This window comes from Hypomesus transpacificus, unplaced genomic scaffold, assembly GCF_021917145.1.
Source record: "Hypomesus transpacificus isolate Combined female unplaced genomic scaffold, fHypTra1 scaffold_27, whole genome shotgun sequence".
Classification (NCBI taxonomy): Eukaryota; Metazoa; Chordata; class Actinopteri; order Osmeriformes; family Osmeridae; genus Hypomesus; species Hypomesus transpacificus.
Genome location: NW_025813796.1, coordinates 411,298 through 438,599, shown reverse-complemented (window position 1 = coordinate 438,599; position 27,302 = coordinate 411,298). Strand labels below are relative to the sequence as shown.

The 27,302-nt window shown below is 46.3% G+C and overlaps 2 protein-coding genes across 8 annotated transcripts in view; one reads left to right on the top strand and one right to left on the bottom strand.

Annotated features, from left to right (window-relative positions):
- antxr1b (ANTXR cell adhesion molecule 1b) overlaps window positions 1-7,189 on the top strand; it is a 13,403-nt gene extending 6,214 nt beyond the window's left edge. Inside the window, exons 11-18 of the mRNA XM_047014709.1 lie at window positions 628-697; window positions 1,071-1,149; window positions 1,415-1,510; window positions 1,704-1,745; window positions 1,984-2,076; window positions 2,509-2,676; window positions 4,012-4,092; window positions 5,017-7,189. Coding sequence (XP_046870665.1) covers window positions 628-697; window positions 1,071-1,149; window positions 1,415-1,510; window positions 1,704-1,745; window positions 1,984-2,076; window positions 2,509-2,676; window positions 4,012-4,092; window positions 5,017-5,415 — 1,028 coding nt within the window. The 3' untranslated portion in view covers window positions 5,416-7,189. The remainder of the gene's footprint in view (window positions 1-627; window positions 698-1,070; window positions 1,150-1,414; window positions 1,511-1,703; window positions 1,746-1,983; window positions 2,077-2,508; window positions 2,677-4,011; window positions 4,093-5,016) is intronic.
- Window positions 6,363-27,302, bottom strand: LOC124463021 (AP2-associated protein kinase 1-like). 7 transcript variants are annotated; one of them, XM_047014699.1, is made up of 21 exons: window positions 26,292-27,302; window positions 24,141-24,259; window positions 23,911-24,019; window positions 23,195-23,337; window positions 22,678-22,799; window positions 22,246-22,327; window positions 21,927-22,059; window positions 21,519-21,622; window positions 21,187-21,272; window positions 20,924-21,084; window positions 20,079-20,209; window positions 19,310-19,747; window positions 18,685-18,851; window positions 18,417-18,574; window positions 18,231-18,323; window positions 17,375-17,470; window positions 16,362-16,466; window positions 15,423-15,572; window positions 13,841-14,011; window positions 13,403-13,528; window positions 6,363-8,762 (listed from the first exon to the last, which is right to left on the bottom strand). In XM_047014699.1, the coding sequence occupies exons 1-21, from the start codon at window positions 26,446-26,448 to the stop codon at window positions 8,032-8,034; spliced, it is 3,582 nt and encodes a 1,193-aa protein (XP_046870655.1). In that variant the 5' UTR covers window positions 26,449-27,302; the 3' UTR covers window positions 6,363-8,031. The 7 variants fall into 7 exon arrangements, with proteins under 7 accessions (XP_046870655.1, XP_046870656.1, XP_046870657.1 ...); XM_047014700.1 differs by having other exon boundaries at window positions 13,841-14,008; XM_047014701.1 differs by having other exon boundaries at window positions 15,423-15,509.

The following is a 27,302-nucleotide window of genomic DNA, read 5'->3' as shown; positions in this document are numbered from 1 at the left end:
TGATACCTACTCATTGTTAGTCCCCCAACTTGCAGTTGTCTCTTGGGGCCCAAGCTACAGTAGGGGTCTGAAAAGGATTGAGCCTTCACACAATGTAAACTGTTATTTTAGGGGACAGTTCTAATTTACAGATATAGCTCGTCTTGGCCAGATAAAAAGTAGAGGGATGAAGGGATAGGACGGTCTACCTCTGTTGATGGAACTCCCTCTTCCAATCCCAGCCCCCTTCCCAACCATCATGGCCAACTTCCCCTACTTTGCCTCAGCTGGTAAAATACTTAGGCCCTCTCACATGTCTGGGGGGAATGTGGACCTCATCAGAGTCGTGAGCTGTCTGTGCACACACTAGACTCACGCTCAGTCCAGCCAGGGTAAACAAACCACAGCCCCAGAAATGAGTTTCAGTTGCTCCACGAACCACAAGTAAAGGAAATCCAGGACGCAAGTAAGAGAAAGAATGTTCTCAAATGACTTATCTAGGGCATCGTTCCTTAATGATTTTAAAGCTGCATCATGTATGAATGACTTTTCAATCACACTGAGTCACACTCAGTATGACAAGACATGACTGACACCTTGTGTATTGTAGCACCGTATGACACTGAGTATTCTGTTGTCTGTTCCCAGTGAAGAGGCCCCTGGTGGTGAGGGATACTTATCTGTTGTGTCCAGCTCCTGTGTTGGAAAAGGAGAGAACGTAAGGGATGAGTCTTCTATCCACTGCTCTCTCTCCTTCTATCGAGCCTTAGCTTGGCTCTGAAACTGCTTTTCACCCTTTGATATGTACATTGGTATGATGTATGACAGAATGTCATCGATCTAATTTCTAAAACTATCCTACGGTGGCTACATTTTGGGTTGCATCTCACCAAATCGACTTCAAAGTACTTGGTGTTGTATTGAAGAAGCACACTGTCTCATAACAAAGCTCTGTTTTTGCTGTTTCAAATGAATTGAATACATTTATTTGGAGCCAGGGTTGGCATTGATGGACAGTGCCCCCCTCCCCAAATGAAATGCTGTCTTTGCTCTGTCAAAGCCCCCCTCCCAACTATGCTTCCCCTCCCTAGGACGGCCACCCTCCATGTCAGCATGAACAATGGCCTGAGCTTCATCTCCAGCTCTGTAACCATCACTGCAGTTAGCTGTGTAAGTACCAGAGCAGAGACTCACCACTCTGTTGCCTTGACTACGTATGGTCAAGTTATCTAATCACTTCTGAATGTCCAGGACAGAGCAACTTTATTCCATTCTTGGCCCCACTAATATGATGTAAGTAATTCAACATGTAACACAATTTGGACACGCATTTTGGACAATTGGTCAGTTGGCTTTTGTTTTTGATACAAATGTCATGGTATGAAATCAGAACATAACATACTACTCACATTTTTGCTTTCCCATTTCCATCCAGTCTGACGGGACATACTTGGCCATCGCTCTGCTCATCCTTCTTCTCCTGTTGACGGCAGCCATGCTGTGGTGGTTCTGGCCGCTATGCTGCACAGTGGTCAGTGGAACATCTGTTGACTAAAGATGATTCGTCTGATGATTGACACTAGAAAACAAACTGCAGTGACAACATTCAGAGATTCCATCTTTGAAGCACAGTACGTGCAGGACTGCTACCTGGTCCTGGTCCACATGTTTCATTTTGAACTGATGTGGTGTTGCCAACCCTAACTCTCGTTTGTTTTTCACAGATCATTCACGAACCTCCTCCTCCAGAGATGGAGGACAGCTCTGTAAGGAATCCCAGTTGGTTGATAATTACACACACACACACACACACACACACACACACACACACACACACACACACACACATATATACAGACACACTTATTCCAAAGCCTGTCTGATCTGCAAAATATCCAGTGGCTCTGAATCTTATAAAGCTTTTTATTCCGTTTTAAACACTGAAACAATGCTTTTAAAATAAAGACCAACTGTGTTCTGGATGACACCTTTCTCCCTCTCTAGGATGACGAGGATGGCTTCCCAAAGAAGAGGTGGCCCACTGTGGATGCGTCCTACTATGGAGGACGAGGAGTGGGCGGCATCAAAAGGATGGAGGTCAGAACTCCACTCTAGCACTATGGACGGAACCATCACCACCCTGTCAATTCCTTTAGAGCGCTGACTGCTTACTGCCCCGGCCACTCTTCCTGTTTCTCTACTTGTCTCTCTTCCTGTCTCTCTTCTTGTTTCTCTTCCTGTCTCTTCTTGTATCTCTTTCTGTCCCTCTTCTTGACTCTCTTCCGGTCTCTCTTCTTGTCTCTCTTCCTGCCTCTCTTCTTGTCTCTCTTCCTGCCTCTCTTCCTGTCTCTTTCCTGCCTCTCTGCCTGCCTCTTTTTTTTGACTCTCTTCCCGCCTCTCTTCCTGTCTTTCTTTCTTTTTCTACCGACTCTCCCGCTGTCCCTCCTCCTGTTTCTGCTGTCATCTTCTTTCTCTCCTCCCGCCTCTCCTCCTGCCTCTCCCTCCGCCTCACCTCCTGCCTCTCCTCAGGTCCGCTGGGGAGATAAAGGCTCTACGGAGGAAGGTGCCAAGCTGGAGAAAGCTAAGAATGCCCGCGTGAAGATGCCCGAGGAGGAGTTTGAGTTTCCTCCAAGTCGTACCCTTAACAATGGCATGCACAAGCCCATCAGAGCCCAGAAGTGGTACTCACCCATCAAGGTAACTGTAGCTTTCAATTCATTGAATATACCTTTGAATTCCATTGTATTTATTACGCTTCAAGGACACGTCGACTGACAGGGATTTGATTGTTATGCAAATATATTTTTTGAGAATAAAGGAATTGTGTGCTTCACAAGCTCATTTTCCATAATTCTTTCCATTGTTCCCTTTAAATGTCAAACACAAAATGTGTATCTTATCAAGCAAGCCCTTTCAACTAGAAAGACAGAGATATTTTATTTGTCCTTTCAGAAATTGATTATACGCCATGCATCAGTCGCCAGATACATGTAGATACAATAACTACAATAACAATGGCAAGGGCACAAGCAACAAACAACAGAGCAGCTCAACTTATTTACAGAACTTTGCACAACATTTCACTAAAGTGCTCTACACAATATAATAAGGTGCAACAAAGGTACAGTTATTTATGTTTCACAGTTTGTTCAGAAATGCAATACAGGTAAAAAAAAGTTAAGAAGATAATAGAGTTGCCCAAGTAGAACAACTAGTGTTTGAAACTAACTGGAATTCTTATTTCAATGATCAAATGTGCACTGTTCCAAAAAATATAGTGGTCACAGTAATGAATTGAGAAGATACTCATTGTCCAAACTATCTTTGTTCGTTAAATTTCCTAAGAACTCAGCGTATCCAGGAAACAGTTAATGCCTTTTGTTTCATAATGTCTTAGTCAGCTGGATAGGCAGTAATTTGAACCAGACTTAAACTGACTGACTCCTCTGAAATGGAATCTGCAATGCTGCTGCTATTTTCCCCCAAAATACATTATTTCCCTATTTTCTCCGCTCATCTGAGCAGTGGGTCCTACTTTACTGGGTACTCTACCTTTTCAATGTATCTAGTCCAAAGGCTGTGAGTCAAATAAAAACACAGACAAAGACAGACAGAATGACAGAGAGCTTGTGAAGAGGTCTAAAGACAAAGATCAGTTCTTTCGAGGCAAATTATTTTAATGAAGGCGCCCAACAATCTCGAACACTTCATTAGCTGTTGCCATGGGAGCTTATTACCTTGACTGGCTGGGTGTCAAACTGTGTGCACTGCACATTGACATGATAAAAACACAGGCAGTAGCATTAGACCAAAACATTTGAGAAATGAATGACAAACACCGATACACAAACCAGGAGCTGGTCATTATGGCTAAAGTATATTTAGGGGTTTCTCATTTTATAATCCATCTTTTTTCAAGTAGGCTGTTTTGTTATCAAGCAACAGTTTGGCATGAACATGACAGCAAACAAGGAATGACAAGGAACGAAGGTGGGATTTGAATAAATGTCATCTTCACATCTTGTCTTGCAGGGCAAACTGGATGCTCTCTTGGTTTTCATGAGAAAGGGCTACGACAGAGTGTCATTGATGAGACCCCATCCTGGAGACAAGGTGAGACACAGGAGAAGGTGGCAAAGAGCAGGCCAGCATGTGTCAGACACCCTGTAAGGACAAACTTCAGTCAGTTCATGAACTAATACTCATAAGATTTGAACTAGAACAAAGAGTCACGTTAATGTTAGACCTCTATACTTTTGTATATGCATATTTTTGTGTGAGCAGAGAGGGTCAAGTCCCACAGATAACTTAGCTTTTTTTTTGGGGGGGGGGGGTGAGAACTGGATACTTTATGGCTGTGAAAGAAGCAGACAAAGGCATTTCGAAGGAAAAAGCGGCCAAAGAGCCCACTATGTCATGGCTTGGCAGACTCTCCTTCAAAGTCACAAGACGAAGAACTCTAAACCTCAGGAAGAGGAGGGAGGAGGAGGGAGTGACTGGGCCAAGACTGCAGCATTAGGAATGGAGCAGAGCGAATGGAAAACAAATGTGGAAGGTCTTTCAGAACCTCTTTCAATTGGCGTTGCTTTAAAAAGAACCCTGATATCCCCAATAGGCAACATCACAGTAAGGTAGACACAATGTCTGCAAGGAGATCAAGTGCACTTTACATTTTATGGAGCTTTCAATTCAATTGAAGTCAATGCTCCAGCACTGAGGAATGGTCTGGTGTCTGTTGAAGCCATGCCCTGCTCGTCCTTCCCTGTTGTTTCTCCCTGACAGCAGAGAATGAGAAGAAGAGGTCATTCCATCTATTATGTTGTCACAATGCAACTAAATCTTCCAGTCAGACTTTTCCAGGAAACAATTTGCATACCGATAAGAAAGCAAGGATTTGGGTGGAGATCTCATTTCCATTAGTTCATTGATATGATCCGGCACGGTTGTAAATAACACGACGATATGTATTCACTCTAGAATAGTTGTACACCTGCTGACAATGTTTTTTCTCCCCACACTCTATCCTCTGAAATACAGGGAAGATGCATCAACTTCACGCGGGTGAAATCGTACCCTGCTCCGCGCTACCCCATCTACAATCACCCCTCCACCCCCATCTACAGCCTCCCTCACAGCTATCATCACCCTCCTTCACAAGACACCCTCTCACACAGGCCCTCCTCCCCCACCTCCACCCTACCGCCCCTGCCCTCTACTCCGCCCCCGTCCTCCATCACCCCTCCCCCATACACCCCGGCTCCTACCAGAGCTCTACCCCCGACTTCTCTTAGCCCTCCGCCGTCTCCACCCACCCCGCCGGCCCTTTGCTCCCCGACACCGCCTTCCCTTCCCGTTGTTTTGCCTCCCGAGCCACAGACACCCCCCCCGCAAAGAGCCCCCCCCCCCTCCCGTCCTCCCCCGCGCCCCTCTCATTAGGCTCCTGCTGTGGCCGACGTGTTAAAGAGAAAAGGAAGGAGTCCAGTCATGTTCCAAAGAACTGCTCAGCATTGGATCCGTGGAAGGGCCAATCAGAATATCCCAAATGCTCTGTCACCTGCTCACCAAAGCAAACTATACATCTTGCCAAGATCCAGCTCTCACAAGAACACGAGAAGGTTGTTTTGAAATATTTTTACAGAATTATTCAACACTTTTTTATTTCTTGCGTGTATTACAAAGACGTTGCTTACTATGCTGAAACCACGCACTGCTTTTTTCCTAAATACACATTCTCGTAATTTCTTCATGCTGAGTCGGATATGTATCACTGAGACATTGATGTCTGTCATAATAATGAATTAAAACATGCATACTAAGGAATGGAAATATGAAGGTCTTGTCACAGTGTCGAACCTCTGCCTAGAAAAAGAGAGGGATTGAAAAAGACTTATGAGAAGAGGTCTTACCAAGGAAAAGGAAGAGATGGCAGCAAATTCAAGTGTCCTTGTGTTTCAGCCAGCAGTTTCATCTATAGATTCAGGTAGTCTTTAGTACTCAGCCACAACTAGTTGCAAACTGTAAAACGGGAATAATTTAATCATGGATAATATATTGGGTATTTCATAAGTTGTTTGTGCCCTCATGGTTTCAATTTTTCATTGGGGGATTTCGTTTAGGTGCAGTTATGTGAAGCTCTCTGGAGCATTGCTTAAAAAGGGCAATCCAAATGAAATGTGATTGAAGATGGCAGTGGAAAGGAAGCCAGAAATAGAGAGGACGGTGCAGACCAGCAGATAAGACGAAAAGTGCCCAAATATTTAATCACACATGGCCAATGTTTGCTGTTGCGTTGAAATTTCCACTTCCAGCATACTCTGGGGTATATTCTGGAAAGCAGCAAATTACTTTCTTTGTGTATCAGCAATGACAACCAGGATGGTCGGTTTTGAATGATAAAATATTTTTATTACCGGTAAGTAAGAAAAAATAAACATTATGATATGTCAAGGCAAGGCAAAATGTCTTGGTGCCTTGGCTCATGGTAAACACAGTGGCCCATCGTACGTTTGAATCCAAATTTCAGTTAGCCACATGGAAATATCAGCACTGCATAAAAGGTATTACGACTACCTAGCCACAAACAGGATACTAACCATACTGCACATTGAGCAAACAAGATAAAAGTACCATGAACAGACTGCATTTTCTATTAATTCAAGCAATCTTCTTCTTGTAGCAAGACTAGGACCTTCAAACCTTGAAACTCGCATGAAGAGATCGCCTACTACTGGTTTAATAGCGTTGTTACATAATATAAAGAGAGGCAGACAGACTCCTAATCCTGTGGGAAGTGAGCTCATGGAGGCATGCCTGTGGCTACAGAGGCAGCCAGGGATGGTGGGGGCCTTGAGGCACGACTCCTGAAAGCAATAAAAGCAAATGCTAACGCTAATGCCACGCAGAGCTGCTAGATAAACGGTAGGCAGGAGGCGGCTCCACTGCGCTGGGCCCAGCAGGCTGGGGAAGCAGGGACTCAGGGAGGCCTGAAGGAGCTTGGATGACTGGCAGCACGGTGATCTTTAAAGGACTCTTTCCACAGTCGTTTGCATGGATGTGGATGCTTTTGAACACTGGTGACATCAGTTTTTGTGTCAAATAAATGAAAAAATATAAAAAACGACTTTGACTAATAGTACATTACTAATATTATAATGCATAATGCCATTTATGGATTCCTACATTAAATACATTTGATTTAAAAAAAAAAAAATTTTTCTCTCCAAAACATGAGTGCTGTACAACTTGTAATATACTTTACAGCATAGACAATCAGTGTGGTAAATAATTGAAAGGCTTGGTGGTGTATGTGATCCCATATCACAGAGAACATCCACTCTGCAAGTATGGGCCGTTTTAGTCCACATCACACAAGACTTTCTAACGGTACATTGAGTAGAACACATTCGATTTGACCACTAAGGGTGAACATGCCCCTTTGCTGTGTAGTAGGTGCATAGACTGTGCTCTTAATGTGGAAAAAAATGAAATGAGAAATCTGAAAAGGATAAGAATCAGAAAACATGAAAAAAGGCTGAACAAAACATGCTTTGTTCAAAAGATAGGAAAGTGACTACTTGGACTAGTTCACCATGAATCCTAGTACAGCAACACGCACATCCATGAAAAACAATTTTCAACGTGTACAATTATACAATCTGCAACCTAAACAAGTAACAGCACAGTTTGCATATAAAACAACATGAAATATAATTGCAGACATTAAATATAATTGTAAAGTAAAAATACCCATGCAGCACAGTACAATTAACGAGTACCATTTCAAATGTCCCTGGTGTTTTGGTTGCCAGTGTTTCCCCATCAGCTTTGCTCAATCTGATCGACCATCATAACGCTGAGGTAGAGGAACCGTGTGTCATACAAGTCCATTATAATACTGCATGCACCCTTAGCCAAGAGAGCCTGAGGAGAATCCATTTCTCTTTCTGGAGAAGGCAGGGTTTTTTATGGACAAGGGGTTAAGACCTTGTCAGGGTTCACATCTGCTGGTCTTGGTTGTTTGTAAATAAAGGTCATGCGGGGTGAAGACTGGGCTCAGGTGAGATGATGTCCCTCGTATAAAGGTTTGCCTTTTGGACACCTGGGATGAAAGGGGGCCCTGAGAAAGGGGTCCTTCAGAGCTCCCCCTCCGATGGTCCAGGAGTGCAGGGGTCCCACAGCCACCGAGCCCACGGCGGCCTGCTGCCCCACGCTGGAGACCACGCGGTGGGCCGCCACGGGCTGCTGGGGCAACGGGGCCTCGGAGCGAGGGTAGACGGGCAGGGGCTGTCGCTTCACGTGGCCCAGACCCCAGGGGGCCGGTCGGACCTGGGGACGGGAGTTGTGGGGCTGGATGTGACGGGGGGCGGCGTCCGGGTACGGAGGACACGGACGGACGGGGGGAATCGTTTCGACGGGCTCCCGTCTCCCCCCGCGAGGGCCCCGGGGAGAAGCGTCGGAGGACGGGGGGGGCTTACGGGGCAGGAGGAAAGTGGAGCTGGTGACCACGCCTTGCTCAGCCGTCCTAAAAGGGGCGAGCAGGAAGACGTCCGGCGGGGTGACGGCGCCGTCCGCAGGACGAGGGGGGTTTCCGAGGGGTTGCTTCACGGGTCCCGAGCGCCGGCTGGAGGGGTGAGGCGGCTGGGTGTGCAAGTTGCTGGTGTGTTGTGCCAGGATTCTGGGGATGGAACAGTCGTGCATGCAGGGAACCAGGACCCCTTCACAGGCTAGGCGATGTTCCTCACAAGCCTGCCCAGGGCCCCTGTTCCCCGACCCCCACTGCACATCTGTAGGGTACAGCGGAAAGCTAGTTTAGTGCTTCATCGTAAACAACGACTATTTGGTCTTAAGGTCTCAAGATTTTATTGGAAAACGGAGGTACTGTACACGGAGAGGTAAGAGTAAAAACCAAGATTATATTTTGTGTGTTGGGTTTCATTAGATTATTGATTACACAGTCAGTCATGACTGTAGGATAACAACTTTACATTCATGTGGTCTAATTCTGCCTTCTGTATCGGAGTGTTGAATCACAATGTGCGTCCCAAGAAAAATCACTAAAGCTTACTAGAGCTTCGACATAAGACTCCATCTCACGGATGATTCATGAATCACAAGACATGAGGTGAGAGAAATGTCAACAAGACAACAAAAAGGTTGACACAAGGAACAACCAGACTAAGACTCTTACCTGTGTAAGCCTGCCGTCCGGACAGAGAATGGTCAATTACTGCACAGGTTAAGGGTTCACACACAGTGAATGCTAAAATGTTATTTATCCAATGTTACGTCAATTTCCTTAAAAAAAAAAAAAACTGGTCTCAGGGCTTTGCAAAGCCACTGAATGAATACTCAACAACAAGAGTACATTCACATTTACACATTTATTTCACCATCTCTTTCTTTGTAGTTATTTTTAGTCATCTCACAAAAATAGAAGGTGCACACAGAATAACACAGCTCTGGCAATAAGGGGTTGGGTGCCATTGAGAATGAGTGAGGTTTCAGAACGCTCAGAAGGACGATGTCATAAACAGCTTCCACGTTTGGCAAAAACATCAGGGAGGATGGGGGGTTTCTGGATTCACTACGTCACAAGTTTCACTACCTGCAGGCCAAGACCTTTACTGAGTACAACAGCACAGTGATGTCTACTGGGAGAAGCTCAAGGATTGCATAGGTTCATAGCCACATTAGAATCCGCGAATGACTTGACTGTACAGTGTAGGGAGAGAAAGAGGAGGAGGGGGAGCGGAGAACATTGTGAACAAAAGCCTTCCGCTGCAGGTACTGTATCTACAAATGCCTGAGATAGATGAGACAAAAGGATTGTTACGTTGCCGTTATCTTTTTCTCCCTTCAATAAATGTTGTCAAACTGGAAATAGCTGCTGGCATGCCTTGCTTCACATACAGTTTTATGCAAATGTTTGGGCCCCCCTGGTCAAAATTCCTGTTACCGTGAATAGTTAAGCGAGTAGAAGATGAACCGATCTCCAAAAGGCATAAAGTCCAAGATGACACATTATTTTCCAAATTTCAAGCAAGATTAGTGTATTATTTTTCAATTTTAGAGTTAAAAAAAAGAAAGAAAGGCGCACCATGCAAAGGTTCTCAGAGAACATCCACCAAGGTCTCAGACCATAGCTTGTTAGTGCGCTGGCATAATAACCTTGTCCCAACAATCAGCTGCCATGGGCTCCTCTAAGCAACTGCTTAGTACTCTGAAAATGAAAATGATTGATGCCCACACAGCAGGTGAAGGCTATAAGAAGAAAGCTCAGAGTTTTTCTTGTCGCCATTTCTTCAGCTCGTAATGCAATTGGCAGTTAATAGGAACTGTGGAGAGGTCAAGTTGAGTTCTGGAAGAAAACGCTCAGAGAGAACTGCTTCAGGATTGCTATAATTCACCCTCAGGGACATTTAGCAGACTCGGGAGTGGTTGCTTACTGTTCTACTGTACAGTGACACCCACACAAATATGTCCTACAAATATGTTAAGCACGAAATCTGATTTAAAATACGAAAGAAATGGGTCCTCTTCAACCATATGCCTTTAGGAAATCAGGTCATCTTTAGCCCGCTTAGCTATTCACAGTGACGGGAAGTTTAGACCATGGGTGCCTAAACCTTTGGCGTTGAGCTGTATTGTCAACTGAAAAGTACTCTGTACTTCCTGGGCCACGGAGCAGCAGGGACCGGGGGTGCTGCGCTCTCACAGGAGCTAGCATGGCCTGTTCACTGTGCCCTGTGTTCAGGGTGGGGGAAAACGACTCACTGCCGAGGACCGAGATCTGTGACCCCCCCCCCCCCCCTGAATGTCGAGTCATCCATCATCATTTTCATCTCCCACAGCCTTCCACCTCCCCCGCCCCCCTCCCTTCCTCCATCAAAATCAATCGTCTTGTTATTCCATTGGTTGACATTGAGAAATATTCGAACTTATGTATGCCACTGTCTCTGTCAGAGGTCATAAAAGCAGCACAGGGGCCCTGAGACCCATTAAGGACTCTTAAGATGGACTGACTCACTCTTCCTACCTGAGAAAGTAAAGAGGGGGCCTGTGCTTTCAGCGAGAGAATTCAAACGGCAACACCAATTTGAGTGTCGCTGTTATTGCAGCGAGTCGAACAACACCACAAGCATATCACTCCCCCACAACTCAAACTGGCTGTTACTAAAGTTACAGTACATCATGTCAACACGCACACGCACGCTCGCTCGCGCACACCATCAAGTTATCGAACAAATCAACGGAACATTCAACAACATTGCCATGCTTTGATATGAGTCTCTAGGACCAACGAAAACCACTGCACATAATCATGGCTTTACAGAGCACTAGTTCAGCAAGGGTAGTGGTTCAGCCATTATTGAGCAATGAATAAGAACTGATTCAGGACCACAGTCCCTTAGATGTGTTCCCATTGCAATCAATGGGAACAGTTGTTTTGTTAACTTCAACGGAAAAAAAACAACCTTAAAGAATGTCGGCAAAACCAAGCCTTCCAAGTTCACTAAACTTTTACTTGGAAGATGTACAATTCATCTCAATCCTGAAAAGGTCAAAGCTAGGATTGTCACAACTGTATGTTCTGCTAGATTAACAATAGTTGACGAAACGTAGTGGGGGGGGGGGGGAAATAACTTTTCATCACACATTTGCACAAACAGGAATAAGATATTTAGTATTCAGTATTTATCCGTCTTCTTCTATGATATAGATCGTATGAATCATATATATATATATATATATATACGTACATATATGATTCTATATTCATATACTAATATTTATTTCATACATTCATTCTCTAACACTAGTCATATTCACATTTATTAACAGACACATTAATAAATATATATATTTCCATATTTCCATATTTTTCCACAAGTACAGCTATGACAGACAGGGAACGAGAACTTTTTAACAAGGACTTCTTACTTATTTTTAATTTTTTTAATTTTCATAGAGGAGGAACCAAACCAAGGGTCACTACCTCTGTGCCTGTAGGTATTGCAAATGTACATATTCTAGGATAACAACAACCCAGTAAAGGAACAGGTGTGCAGGATTCTATACAGCTCGGAATGTACATGAATGTGGTCGGAGTATAGAATGTTGTTGATGGAATGGCATTTACTTTTGATTAGCCTAATTATGCTTCTTTCACGGAAATGGTCGTCTCAGCGCTCTCTGGGGGGGTAAGCGCCCCCTTCCTTCTCTCTCTCCACGCGTTAATCGCTGAATGAATCATTCTCTACTCTCTGTATTGCACAGCCCCAGCCGCTAAAACGGCTGAGTTGACTGAAAAGCGTCGACTATTTGACTTTGGGCCCGTAGCCTCACTCTCCAGAACTTGAAGCACAACGCTTTAGGACTGCTCTGGAGGGATCAGCTTCTAAAAAGTGTGGACGAGTTTCAATGACAAACCATCCATTCTATACCACAGCAGGGAATGACCCGCAAACGAGTGCTAAATAGGCTATGTGGAAAGTTGGCAAAGGAGTTCCCCCCCCGCTCCCCTCTTAGTATGCTTCATCTTAAGTGGTAGCCTCACGTCATCCTGTAGCTAGCTTGACGAGGTGCAAATAATCGGGAGAGAGGGATCCTCTTTTCTGAAATGGCGTGAGACACACGGCGGCACAACGGGACCTGGAGAGAGGATGCAACGCAGGGGATCGGCGAAAAGCAAGAAGAACCAAGACACAAATGGGCCAGACACGACAGGCACTGACCGACGACAGAGTGAGGCCCAAAGCTGCCATCGATCGGAAAAAACGGATGTAAAGGAAAGTGGGACACAGTGAAAGGATGAGGGGATCGAGGGGGACGGGAGACTGAAAGCAGGCCACAGCGGGGGGCGCCAAGCAGACAGGACAGGACACGGAGGAGGGGGGGTGTTTTCCAATGAAGATGGATAATGTGAAAGGGACAAGCAAGTCAAGGTTGACGCGAGTGGTGACGGGGGCTTTAACAATAAGGTCTGGATCTATAATACACCTCCACCCCTGCCCGCCTCCACACAACACAGCTCCTCTCTCCTCTGCCAGCTGCAAATGGGTCTACAGATCGATGAGCTGGTCCACTAGCAGCAGGGAGCGGGCCAGGCTGGGGAGGCTGGACTCTGAGCTGCCACTGTTACTGCGGGAGTGGCCTCCTGTAATTGGCCACAGAAAGGGAGGGGGGGAGGTGGAGGAAGGAGGGAAGGAAGGGGGGGAGGGTTAGAGGCAGGGAGGGAGGGAGGAGAGCAAGGGAAGGTAGTCACAAGAAGCAGAAAAAGAGGAGAGGATCGGAGTAGAAGTGTAAAAGGAAAGAGAAATAGAAGCTGAGAAAAACACGACCCACGGATAAACTTTCAGCCGACTTGAGGGGGAAAACGAAGGACCAGTAAGTGTCCAGGTATGAGGACAGTGGCGAGGCGTACCTTGGGAGGTGCTTTTGGGGCCCGTGACGGGGATGGGGTCAAACTCGTCCTCTGGTCCGGGCTCTGCTGGAGGAGGGGGAGCATCGGGCAGATGGGCCTCCAGGTCGGACATCAGGAGGGTGGAGTCTGCATCATGAGGCAGGGAGGAAGAGAGAGATGAAGGTGCGTCAGAGCACTGGGGCTCTTCGAGGCGCTCCAAGCTAAAACGGTCACATGGACGTCGAGTTCAGTGCGGTCAAATTCAACAGATCATCTCCAGATGGTCGACCTCGGCATTTCCAGACAACACCGTCACTATGAAGATGGCCGAACCTCCAGTTACGCACACACACCACGATTTAGTCGAGAGGATAAAAAGGACTTTGCAGAGTGTCGAGGGGGCACCGTGTTATCATGTTGTAGTCTGGCAGTTCCAGGGACAGGACGGGACGGGGTTACCTGCCAGGGGCTGGGGGGCCTCCCCAGATAGCATAGCTAACTCATCCAGGGCAGAGGCAGCGGATGTGGGAGCGGCGAAGAGAGAGGGGGCGCCGCTGGGCCCTTCGGACGGGGCAAACTGGCCCGAGATGAGGGAGCAGCCCAGGAGAGAGTCCTGCCCTGTCGGTGCTTCTGGAGGGAGCGAGGAGAGAGGACAGGTCACTGACAAGTCTGGTGACGACGCAACGAGTCTGACTCCATGGGTCGGCTTGGGGTGAAAATCTCAATGATGGACAGCAGCTCGAAGCCATGATATTTCGGTCTATTCACCCTATTCCTGTCCCATGATTCATACTTTATATATTTCATTTATTAGCTTCGGATGTTATCTTTCTCTTAGATGTTTTAATTAGGTGTGAGAGCAGTTTTTAATCAGTGTATTATCCCAGTCGTGAAAACGTGTAGGTGGCCAACCACATATCAGGATTTTACAAATCAGGATGACGGCAATTTAACACAGACGATCTCTGCCACGGCGGAAATGTTGCAAAAGTAACATGAAAGAAAAAAACTGCAAATTGTAAGGTCCACCTTTGTCAACACATTTGTAGACCTATGTAGGCATTTCTAGACTTGCAGACTTAGACATGAACACACTTGCAAATATATATATATTTTTTTAAAGATATTTTTGATCTCGTACACATTTTGCAGATGCAGGCAATCATTTGCCGATCGTGGAATACATTTGTGAACTGCTGTACTCGATTGTCCTGCTACAACCATGGCCGCATCGCTACACCACCTAAAAGCTAGCTCTTCGATGGAGCCAAGTGGGTGGTATTTACAATGAGGAGTGAGTTACACTATAACAGGATCTCAAATACCACGGAAGAAAAAGGATGGGTCTTTAGTAAGTCAATCGTTTGAATGACTGAGCCGGCATTACACACACAGAAGGCTATTTAAATGAGCAAAGCCGGTTTAGCTGGGAGACTCCAAGGGGCGCTGGTGTCAGCCGGCACTAGCAGCGTCGCACAGTGCGTTACAAATCATTCCTTAGTTCTCTCCCCCACCCCAGCCGCCTTCAAACTTGGTTCTGTGTTGGCGCGGGCTGTTTGGGATTGATCTCTGCTACTGAGATCAAAACAACGTCGTAAGTTGGGTTTCTCTGGCAGAGAGCTGTCACAAAGCAGAATAATTCCACCAAAGAAAAGTCTACATGCATTCAAATGGTGCTTAAATTGACAGAGATAAATAGATATAATAGATCAGATTCAATGCCCATGCGCTGTTGTTGGGAAAATAAGACGAAGATCTTTCGAGTGAATATATCAAAGGATGAGACGGAATATGATTCCTTTGAAAGGAAATCTCTGTTCACGGCCTTGCCTTCCTTTGACAAACAGTCAATGTACTATACGTAAATGTAATGGAGGTAGGAATTAACTGACAAGCCTGCACTCACATCCATCAGCAGTCAAATTACTATCATTATGTTATATAACATCCATTATCGAATCCATGAGTACTGTCCATTGATGCTCCAGCTTGCTTAGAGATGGGTCTCATAATTTGTGTTGTCTGTGAGGCAGTTACTAACCACAATCAGGAGAGGATCTGTCCGCCTGCGCCAGAGGAGACTCCAGACCGGGGATGAGAGGGCCGACCGACACCTCTGCTGAAGCAGCTGAGCCAAGGAGAGAGGAGGTCAAGGAGGGGGATGTCAGAGCGGACACCAAGGTGCATTGGCCTAGTAGAAGAGATGATCGCTGAATAGGCTCACTGATAGCTTCGAGAAATGGTGAAGAGAAGGGAAGAGGCACAATAGGGAGAGAGGGAACTGGACCAAAATGAATTGAAAGTGTTCACGTATACCCCTTTCACACAAATGGAATTAGATTGGAAGAAAATACATGAGGGTAGCTGGTGGTGAAATCTGCACTCTTCATTACTGAACCATGGGTTACAGGGTGTAAGATGGACAGTGTTTTTATATTACTACATGTTATTACGTTATAATTGAATTATTTTATCATTGGTTTATAGCCATTTCCTGTAATTGGCACACCACTTCAACAAAGAGAAAGTGGAACTCTCTTTGACTGGATCACTTCAAGCGCTTTTTTCAAAATATAAATTTACATGTAGTCGTTTAGCAGACGCTCTTATCCAGAGCGACTTACAGTAAGTACAGGGACATTCACCACGAGGCAAGTAGGGTGAAGTGCCTTTCCCAAGGACACACCGTCATTTTTCACAGCCAGGAGTTCAACCGGCAACCTTCTGATTACTAGCCCGATTCCCTAACCGCTCAGCCACCTGACTCACCTGAAATATACGCTCATTAATGTCAAAACACAATAACCCTACCTGCCAATGGCTTTGATATGTAGGTATTAACCAGGCCGGCCATTTTAGGGTTGTAAATAACCTAAACTCACGCAAATATACAGGCCTGGAGACCATCGCTTTAGGTTTTAGGTGTGAAAGGGGTAAGAGAGACACGAAAAGATTAGTCTGAAAGACTAAGGCGATTTACCTTTGGCAGATTCCTCAACCGATCCACCAAATGGATCGGCCAATGACAAGAGGTAAGGGAGCATAAGAGAAGGGTCTGGGGACTTCAGTCCCTCAATCAGCTTCTCTATAGATTAGCAAAGAAGAGAACAAAAGTAAAAAAAAGTGGAAAATAACAGGCAGCATGGAACAACACAAAGACCACTGAAGAAAATAGCTTGTTCTTTGACAGAAATTCTTCAGAAATTGTTATGGGGAGAATAGGAAAGGTGTAGGAAGATGGATTTGAAGGTTAAGACAGACTCAAATGAATGCAGGACAATATGTTGCGTATTTGCAATCCATGTGCATCCACTACACAATGGGATGGAAGGAATGGCGGTTGTTATCAATTGATTGATCTGACTGGTCGTGGTGAGACACAAAAACCCTGTGTCTAAGTAAAGAGTGAAGAGTGCAGTCTTTTCACACATGCAGTGTGAAAAGCTGAATTTCCTGGTCTCGTGGTAAACCATAGTGTGTTACTTTTAGCCCTGTGGCTAACCTTGCCAATGGAAAGACCAGCTTATTCTTTCAAAACTTTCAAAACATTATTAAGATATTTCTTTTCAAATTGTCAGCAGTGCCAGTGAACATGATGGTCAACAACAGCAGATGATTTAACTGCATCATCATGTGCCCTTTGTGGCTAAAATTAATTGTGGCAACTGGGAAAAAAATTCTCAGTTATGAGGCGGAAAAGGGCAAGTACGCATACATTTCATGATTTTCCGAGAAAATACCATTGATGTCATATCAATTGGATTCATTTCCTACATCTCAAGAAGAGTAGGGTGGATTTTCAACAAGTATCGTTAACTGTAGATCAAACTTGACATTGTGACATTTGAGGGGAAAAAATAACATCTGAAGAAAGCTTGGAAAGCCACACATGACCGGCAACACTCACACGACTGTGAGAGATGTTTTTCCGACACAGGAGACGAGTAAGGAAGATGGAAGTGTTACCATGAAGTCACCTCCGACACTCCTTACCTGGTGTGTTTGAGAGTGAGAGCGCGTTGAAAGGCTCTGGAACGACCAGCGACGAGGTGATTGAATCCAGTCCCAGAATGTCTTCCGTATGCTCCACTAGAATGAAGTGATCAAAAAAGATACAAGAGACAAATTATATTGTTTAATACTTTGCAGATAATTGCTGTTGTATATTTTTTGTCATTTAGCAGACGCTCTTATCCAGAGCGATATAACTGCTGTATAACTGCTAAATATTTTAAAACAAATGAAGCTTGTTTATTTTTTACCGCTTCCAGAGGACTCCTGAATGTCCCTAAAATATATTTATATATGATGGTCCTATTTGAGGTTCTTATTACAACTTGTATGTTCTATGTGTACTTTTAGGAGGGATCAAACCATTATAAAAAAATTATAAAATGTATTCTGTTTGCTTGTTTTTAATTGCTGAAGCAACTTCTTTACAAAAGAATCAAATAAAACCATGTTTATTGTTGTTTTTAACCATGTTTGTTGTATAACCATGCAATAAAACCCAGGGTCTTCATGATGTCTTCGTTCCATTCAACATCACAAAACACAAACACAGAAACTGAACCTAGCACTAAACTGAACTGAAGCTAGCGGTACCGTGTTTAGCTATCGTTTAATTGCATTAGTGGTGAAACTAGTTCCAGCTGACCCAGAGCACATCCAGTGAGGAAACCCCCCTGAGGGGAGACCGCAGCCCTACAGCCGACCTGCCGGGGCAAGTAATTGGAACGAGCGGGAACGGACGGACGCCTCTGACGGGAAATCTAAGCATGCGTCAGTAGAGTGTATACACAGAGGCCTGGTGGAGCTGTGCTGATGGAGGGTGAGAGGGGAGGCTCACCAGCTGTCTGGGGGACAGTCTGGTCCGGGGAGGTGGACAGCAGACCTGGAATCAGATCCTCAGTGGGGGCCTTCTCTGTTTCTCCAGGTGCATCTGACAACACATAAATGACAAAGTTACCCCGACACACACACACACACACACAGTAAATTTGGTTTCGTGCACACGCACAATTTGTCACCTTACCATCAGCCTGCTTGTCCTTCTTCACCAGTTCCTCAGCAGTGAAGTTAGAGAAGCCGTCGTCGTCAAACGGGTTCCATGCAGGCGTCGTTGGGGCACCAGAGCCTGCGGGTGAAGCCGTGGCGCCCTCCTTGCCGCCCTCATTGGCACACGCTGGGGTCCTAGAATTCAAACACAAAACTCAGGGGAAGCTCGGCCCCCGCGGGCGATGGGCGAGTGATGTCACGCGGCGGGTGAGTGACGTCATGTGACGCCATGCAGCTCTTCTTACTGGTTAGGGTCGACATCTGCAGCTGCCGCTTGGCTTCGTTGTATGGGGTCACTCTCTGGTGAGCCGGTGATTGCAGTCAGAGGGAGGTCACTAGGGACAGGCCTGGGTTCCGCCTGCTCTGCGGTCTTAGAGGATGGAGGGGGGGGTTGCGGCTGGGCTGCAAGCGCCTTTATGTGAGGGGGAGAGAGTACGAGAGAAAAGTGTGAGGGAGGGTGTAAATGTGACTCATATCCGGATAACCACGGAAAAATATAAACATGTAATTGACAAAGGGAAATGGCGAGGGAGGCATGATTGACGAGAAAAAGCACAAGATAAAAAAGGGCCAAGAAAAAACAGGAAAAAAAGGATATTAACAGACAAACATGACGTCTGTTGTGCCCCCCAAAAAAACAAAGGGAATTCATACATTTGACAGTGATTGATGTCCTTTCATAACAGACCCCCAAAAAAGTAAGTAAAATCATTGGCACGCAACCAAACTGAAAATAAGACGTGCGCTTTTCCAAAAACGTGATGGATGGATGGATAAACGAAAATGGATGCATGACGTCATGGATGACTGGCCCAACCGGAATGACGACGGTCTGGAGGTGGGGGGGGGGGGGGGGGGGGGGGCTGTTACCGTCTGCTGTTTCACAGCAGCATTCGGACACGTCTCGGAAGAGCCGGGCTGGGTCCGGACGAGAGGCTGCGGGGCAGCTTGGGGCTGGAGGAGCACGGGCTGCTGGTCAGCGAGCGGCTGGGGAGCGGGCTGGAACTGGAGGACGGGCATCTGACCTCCAGAGGGCTGGGGGGAGGGAGGCAGGGGAGCCGCGGAGGAGGGCTGAGGGTCGAGTTGCGGTGCCGGGCCTGCTTGCTTACGACGGGCGCTCCGGGCAGGGGCTTTGGGCGGGGCGGGGCTGGACGGGGCCTGCGTTGTTTGCTGAGGGGCGGGGCTAGCCACGGTAGGCGTGGTCTGCTGTGGTGTGCCTGCCAGAGCTTGTGGTTGGGCCTCGGTCTTAGCCAGGACTGGGACTCCTCCCCCTGCTGCATTGACATCTGCTGGGATTGGCTGCCCTGGCTACCATAGAGATGAGTGACAGCAAGCAGTGTCATTAAAAAACCCGTGATGTCAACTATCATGGTCAGGTGGGAATAAAAGTATTCTTTAAGAGAAATAGCTCTCTTACTCTTCTAAACTTCTCCACACAATTCTTCCTTCAAATACACTAATAATATAATCGTATTCATAGTTTCCTCCATTCCCCACACACTCCTTCAGAAACAGAATACAAAGGAACTATTTCACTTGACCAACTAGCATAGTTAACAATGGCATTCAACACAGTGTCTGATATTTACCACTCGACTAAAAGCCCTAACTTGCCACTCAAATCCGGATGCATTATTACCTGCTTCTGTTGAGTGACAGCCTGACTGGAGGGCTTTTGAGATTGGTTGAGAGCTGCTGGAGGGGGGACTGCACCCTGGGCCTTGTGTGATTGGAGGGCTGCTGCTGGCTGGGAAAGGTTCAGAATAACACCTGTGGATGAAATAAAAATAAGTCTAGTTACTAGGCCAACTTGAAATGGAAGGGGGGAAAATGCGGGTAGAATCCGGCTGTGGCGGGTAAAGCAGTCACTCTTACTAGCCACTTTGGCAGGTGGAATTTGACATATCTCTCGCTATAAGATTTTCTATTGTAGTCAAAATAATAAACTCATTGCAGGGTTCTCAAGCCTCCCGCATTGACCGTGAGACGCACGCATTTCAACCAGCACGTATCGTTTCCCCCTTTGTTAAACAGTCTCGGACACTGTACGTTCGTTGCTAAGCAACGTAGACGCGCGAACACGTGCGAAAGCTCGTCTTGTAGGGCTTTTGATCAAACTTGAGGACCCTGCTCAGTGCAAGGCAAGGATGTGGAGGTAGGCTACATAACAGGTGTAGGAAAACCCGGAGGGCAGACTGGTGATGAAAGTGAAACCGAAAATTAAATGTGTATTTCATTTTAACCTTATTTTTATTTTATTTTTTTGCTCTAGTTTAACCCAGAGTCGAATAACTGTAATTCTATTTGTATTGGCATTATTTGGTTCATGCTAATACACTGTTCAGTTTCCCATCTTCCTTTAAACCATAGGGGAATTCGTTTTGGTCGTTTGGACAATATTTAACCCCCTACAAAAGGGAATCTCGCTGAGCGCGATCCTCGTGAAGCGCTTGAAGAAAAGACTAGTGAGGACCGTATACCCACCAATGGGCTGGGCTGCTCCGGCAGGGAGGTTGGCCCGTTTGCGAGGGGTGAGGGCTGCAGGCTGAATGGGGAGGATCCCCGCGCTGGGCTGGGCGTGGCTCGCCTTGGGCCTCTGACGGGGAGTGATGGAGGTCTCAGTGGTGGGGATGGGGTCGGTGAGTCTGAGGGTCGAACGAACGGGAGGAAAACCAAAGGTTGGTCAATGTGGTTTGCGTTGATGGTCTAAAGTAAGAGGATCGAGCGGCGGCTGGCAGCTGCCTCACCTGGTCTTGGTCTGGGTTTGGGTCTTCTTGGCTGCGGCCTCGCTAGCTTTGATTGGTTCAGGGAGTTGAGTGGGAATAGGAGAATTCTAGAAATGAGGGGGAGGGGGTGTCAATCCTCATTTAGATAGATGGACTAAGACATACATGTGTATTACAATGCACCGAGTACAATCTTGAGAGAAGTGGATCAAAATAGGAGAAGAAAATTACAAAAGTGTACTTTCGAAAGGCGTAGAGGAAAGAAATGTGCACGGTTCAACCAGTCACCCCCCCCCCACACACACACACACAGAAAAGGCTCAAATACAACCCGAGAGCAGAGGAGGACTGACCTTCACATTCTGAACAGGGCAGTCCCGCCTAGCCATTTTAAAAGCAAAGTAGGACACCTGGTAGATGTCGGGCCTTTTATCGGGGTCGGGCTCCAGCATGTACCCTGACAGACACGACGACCCGGGTGTGAAGAAGACACACAGACGTGGGAATGAGCGTTAGAACACGGAGAGAGAGAGAGAGACCACCAGGCCATAACCACCAGAAACAACACAAAGCCACATACAACAGACCCACACACACACAACCTCGAAAGCAAAGCCCCCGGCTGGAGGAGAGGAGAACCAGGGGGAAGGGGGGGGGGGTGTTCACAACACGGATTCAAGCTACGCGACCATGGAACCACACAACAAGCTCCCGCGCTGGGGGGGGGGGGGGGGGGCGCGAGGACGAGCATGCATACTGACGGATGAGGCAGTGGAGATCGAAGGAGTAGCGGGAGTTGTCCGGGATGGTGAAGTTGCCCTCGCAGATGGCCACCTGGCTCTCCCCAAAGGGCAGAGTGAAGAAGCACACCTTGTACAGCAGACAGCCCAGCGCCTGGCGACACAGAAGGGGGGAGGGAATTCGGTTACATCTCGACCTTCTAAACCCCCCCCCCCCCCCCCCCCCCCCCCCCCCCCACCGAAGGGCTTTGAAGAAATGATCCTATTTTGATGGCAATACGTGTGATGACACAGTAGGATGGCAGTATGTTCTGGGGAAGAAGCTCTTGAGTCCACTGACCCATATGTCTGCTTTGGTCGTGATCGTTTGGCTATTGTAGAGATTCACCATCTCAGGGGCTCGATATGAAAGAGTGGTGTACCTGAGAGGGAGGGGAAAATACATTGTGAGAAAGAATACCCATGAACGACACATCCTTGTTAAATACCACAGAAGCAGTCCAATGACCCTGAGCACTAGATGCCCTGACAAATGTGTTATGTCACCACCACTCATGCTGCAGGTGTCTAGTGTCAACTAGGGGTGGACAGCATGAATGATGTAGAAATATGCCGGTATTCATTTCCCTCACGGTATGATTTTGGACTTTCAAATAAGCCTGACGCTTAGCGCCCGGCCCTAGTGTCACCCTTCACAGCTTAGAGTCTTGAGTCGTGGTCTATTTTCAACCATTTCAGTCAACGTGACGTCTACTTCTCAACGCCCACGTACTTTTTTATGTCTTCCTCGACTATTGTCACGCCCTCGGTTTGCGGGTTCTGGAACTTGTTGGTGGCGCTCCCAAAGTCGCAGAGTACATAGTGACCCTTGTCATGCAGGAGAATGTTCTCAACCTGCAAGCACATAAGAGATGTCTGTCACAGCGGGACGCCGTCACATAAGCCACATTTCAGACGAGCAGCCCCAACAGAGTCGTCCGGGGTCGAGAGTGTCAACGATAGCACTGCACTTGGAGGTCCCGAAACACATCGATCCATAGTTGGTGGACTGCTCCTGACTGCTCATTGGCTTGAGTCAGACAGACTTCCAGGTGTTTTGTAAGAAAGACAGTGATAGGTTTAAATATCAACATCATCAGACGACTCCAGGTCACCACCAATTGCGGCTGAGCTGTCTGAACTCCCTTTTTTTTGTCAGGCCTACCCCCAAGGTGCTGTGTTCTAGGCAGCACATACACTAAAGACAGGAGAAGGAGACGGTCGGCGGCGAGAAAAAGAACATGTCCTGCCTTGAGGTCCCTGTGGATGATGGGTGATTTGCCCTGGTGCAGTCGAGACACGGCGTCGCACGTGTCACAGAAGATCTGCAGCACCTCAGCCTCGGTGAAACCTGTCTGCAGCCGCTGGTTCATCAGGTTCACCACCTGGCCCCCTGCAGGGAGACAGAACATTGTCGACGGACGATGGACGACGACGGACCCCCTATCGTCAAAACTGACGATAGGGTGTCCGCTGTTATTAGTTCACACAGGTCGCAAGAAAAGTGGATTTTCACAACAACGTGCTGTTCAAGTGCGTTTGTGACGTCACAGACAACACTGGGCCAAAGAGCAATGCTGTAACGCTTGCAATAGCAAATATGGAGCTACTTTTACTGCTAATTTGACACATTACAGTCACGTCACTTTCCATACTTCAGCTACACGATGTTATCCACTGCCCTTGCCGAACGCTGGATATCAAACCAGCAACACTGCAGTCGTGTGGATAGACAGCGCCCTCTTATGGACTAACAGGGTCATGTGAAATTGCCGAGAAAAAAACGTTGACCACAAATTCTGTGGTAGCGTGACCCTTTTTTTTTTTTTTTTTTTTACGCACAAGTGACCTTTTATCAGACAAACACCGTGACCGTCCCGGGACGAACACAACCGGCTTTTCTTTTTCTTTTCAACCGGCTTTTCTTTTTCTTTTCAACCGGCTTTTCTTTCCCGCTCCCACTAACCTTTACAGAAGTCCATGAGGATGAGCACCTCCCACACGTCTCCGGCACCAACAGCTGTAATACTGGAGTCCAGATAGCCAACAATGTTCTTATGGCCGACGAGGTCCTTCTGCAGACCCACAACGCACCGTCACAGGTTAGCAACCGACCATGAAGCACACCGAGGTGCAAAACAGACAGTGACGGCTTGTAGCTGTTCCCCCCCATCCCCGTGGGCCTGTGATACGCACCATGATCTGGATCTCCCGCTTGCACACTTGCAGGTCGTGCTCGTCGTTGACGTACATCCTCTTGAGGGCACAGCGCACGCTCTGGCTCGTGCGCACCAGGAACACGATCGCAAAGCCCCCTGCGGGAAGGTGGACACAACCGACAAGAAACGTTTCATTGTTATGTTCATTTAGCTTGTGTTAGAGCAAACTCAACGGACCTTAAAAGGAACAATAGACGATAATGGAGTGACCATAATAAGGGAAACAATTGGCATGATGAACAACATGCTATAGACGTGTTCATCAAATTATCATATCAATCCAAGTTGTGTCAACGGCCCTTGTGGCACTATGAATAATTTACTGCCATGGCAAGGCCTTGAGGAGATACTAGCCTGTAAAGGCCTACATACAACCATATGGTATACTTCACTGCAGATATCGGCACAATAATGTTTCATCGCTGTTAAAAGGCAGGTGCATTAGACTATCTGACAATGGTTTGGATACTGAAGGTCAGCCTGACGAAACTGCAGACTAGAATGATGCAGTAGACCAGTGGTTCCCAACCCTGGTCCTCGGGACCCCCCCTGTCCTGCATGTTTTGGATGTTTCCCTGCTCCAACACACCTGATTCAAATGAATGGGTCGTTATTTACTTATGGAGAAGCCTGTTAACGATCCATTCATTTGAATCAGGTGTGTTGGAACAGGGAAACATCTCAAACGTGCAGGACAGGGGGTCCCTGAGGACCAGGGTTGAGAACCACTGCAGTAGAGCAGCAGTGGGTGTGGAGGTAATGCTGCTGAGCCCAAACTGGGGCAGGGACATCTCAACTGTCAAATAGATAGACAACACAATGCCTGTCATCTGCCACTGTACACAGAGGGTCTCTGGTGAATCCAGAATCTCTCTCAGAAAAGAGAGAGTTTGTGAGTGTGTGTGTGTGTGTGTGTGTGTGTGTGTGTGTGTGTGTGAGAGAGAGAGATAGGGAGGGAGAGAGTAGGACAGTGATGATAAAACAAACAATTACTATCTTCTATCTCAGATAGGCCTGCACTTTGTACACTTTGCATTTACAGTGTAAACACTACCACCTGAGAACAGAGGACACTGTGTGCTGGCAAAAAAAAAAAAATTGAAACGGATGCTGCGACACTGAAACTGATTTGGATATTTTTTTTCACATGTTCATCAGAACTGGCCTGTGGATAGGGTCTACAGGAATAAAAGCACACACAACTTATTTTCAACCAATTATTACTATTCTATTAATGTTGCTAGAGTGAATAAAACTGTATAAAATCTTAATCTTGCTTTAATGTGTATTACTGTGTAACAATAACTTCAATTGTATATCTATACATATACACACACTGAATAAAACATAAAGCCAAGCTAAGATGGTGGGTGTTGTGGCCGGGTGATTTGACTTTAAATGAGTCATTTGTGAATTGTGATTTGGGCTTTTTATGTGGCTACAACTAACTGCACACGGTACTTTGTGTGTTGTACCAGCTGTGAAACCAGCTGTGAAGCCGTAGGCCAAAGTGTGATAGGCAATGAGGCTCGAGTCACCGCCGGCTGCTCTTAAAAGATGAGCAGCAAGCTTGCAATAGTTATGGCCAGAAATTGACAGCATAGTATATGTTATAGCAAGGACAATGCCTATTCCAGAATAAGATCGTCCTTAAAAGCTGATGAAAGCACATGCTCATACAAGTAGTAACCATGTCCGATGACTCATACATCCAAACCTTTCCTCCTGCCCATTTAATCAGGGCCTCATCCATAAGTGGATTTCCTGCCCTGCATGGGATTTACCACATGAAGCTGTTAATGACAGGGAACACTTCCATTTGCCTGACCTCTGAACTTTATCCATCCACGATAGGCTAAATTACGATTGAATGGGAAAGGTAGTGTCGTGTTTCAGATGGTGTGGCCTAGTCTTCCGAGAAAGGGAAGATGATACTACCTTCAATGGCATTATCAACAGACATAAGAGAACAGAGTTTGAGTGTATTTTCGTGGCTCAAACAAAGCAGCAACTGCCAATTAACCTCTCGGCGTAAAACGTTGTTAGTTTCCTGTCTGATTCAATCGTTACCATTACATTGGCCAGATTAACATTCACCAGTTTAGATTGAACTGGCAATATATCTTACCTTCGGCTACTGTTTCTTCAACAGTGACTTGGTACCGACCGATAGTAAATGCACGTCCAATAAAATTGCCACCTGCATGGCTCGATCCACTGCTTCCCCCTCCTGAACCAGGTCCAGAACTGACCAACTCCCGACGAGAATCAAAGAACTTCCTCATGTTATAAAGTGATGAGGGGCTTTGATGCCTTAATTCTAAAGAGTGAAATTGCTAAATTATACTTGTTTCCAGTTGTATTTTGGGGACAGAGCAGCTATTCTTTTTGACACTGTCTGCTTGTTTGCTGATGAAAAGCATTCAGTAATTTCTTAGCTGGCTGGCTATATCGATCTGTCAATTAGCGAGCTAGGTCCAAGATGTCAAAAAGTGACTATCCTTAGCAAGCTGGTGTCTAGTCTCCCATTTGCCTCACAAACAGGCGTATGTTACGTAATACAAACAAGATATATATCACAGTTATATCTCGTTCTACAACATGTAATTAGTGAACAAGCCTGCTATCGTCTTCAGGGAAGACATTTCCATCAGTCCAGCTGTTCATGATACCCAGCTAACGTTAGCTAGCTAGCTAATAGAAATGTCCCTCCATCACCGTGGCTATGACATCTCGTGCAGCTAAGGTTATCCAGGTTAACCTCTAAATATAACGACGTGTTTCAATATATCCGCGGTGCAAAGTATGTAGTACCCGATGGGAAAACTTTACACCATTTTCCATATTGTGTTGTAAACCGTATTTGTCAGTCTTTACCCTAGCTAGCTACCATATTTAGCGGTGTGGCTAGCTGGTACAATTTTCTTTTAACCACGAACGAACCTCTTTTTTCTCGCGACAGGAAATGTCTTCTAAATTGGCAAGAACTAGTCATTTAGCTAAATTTACGATTTTAAATGTCAGTTTGGTTTTGTCGATAAACATCTTCAAAATAAAAAACAAATCTACATTACTCGCTAGCTACACAGTAGCTTGCACTACGTAACCTACAAGCTTTGGTTGCTGCTGCTGAGTACCA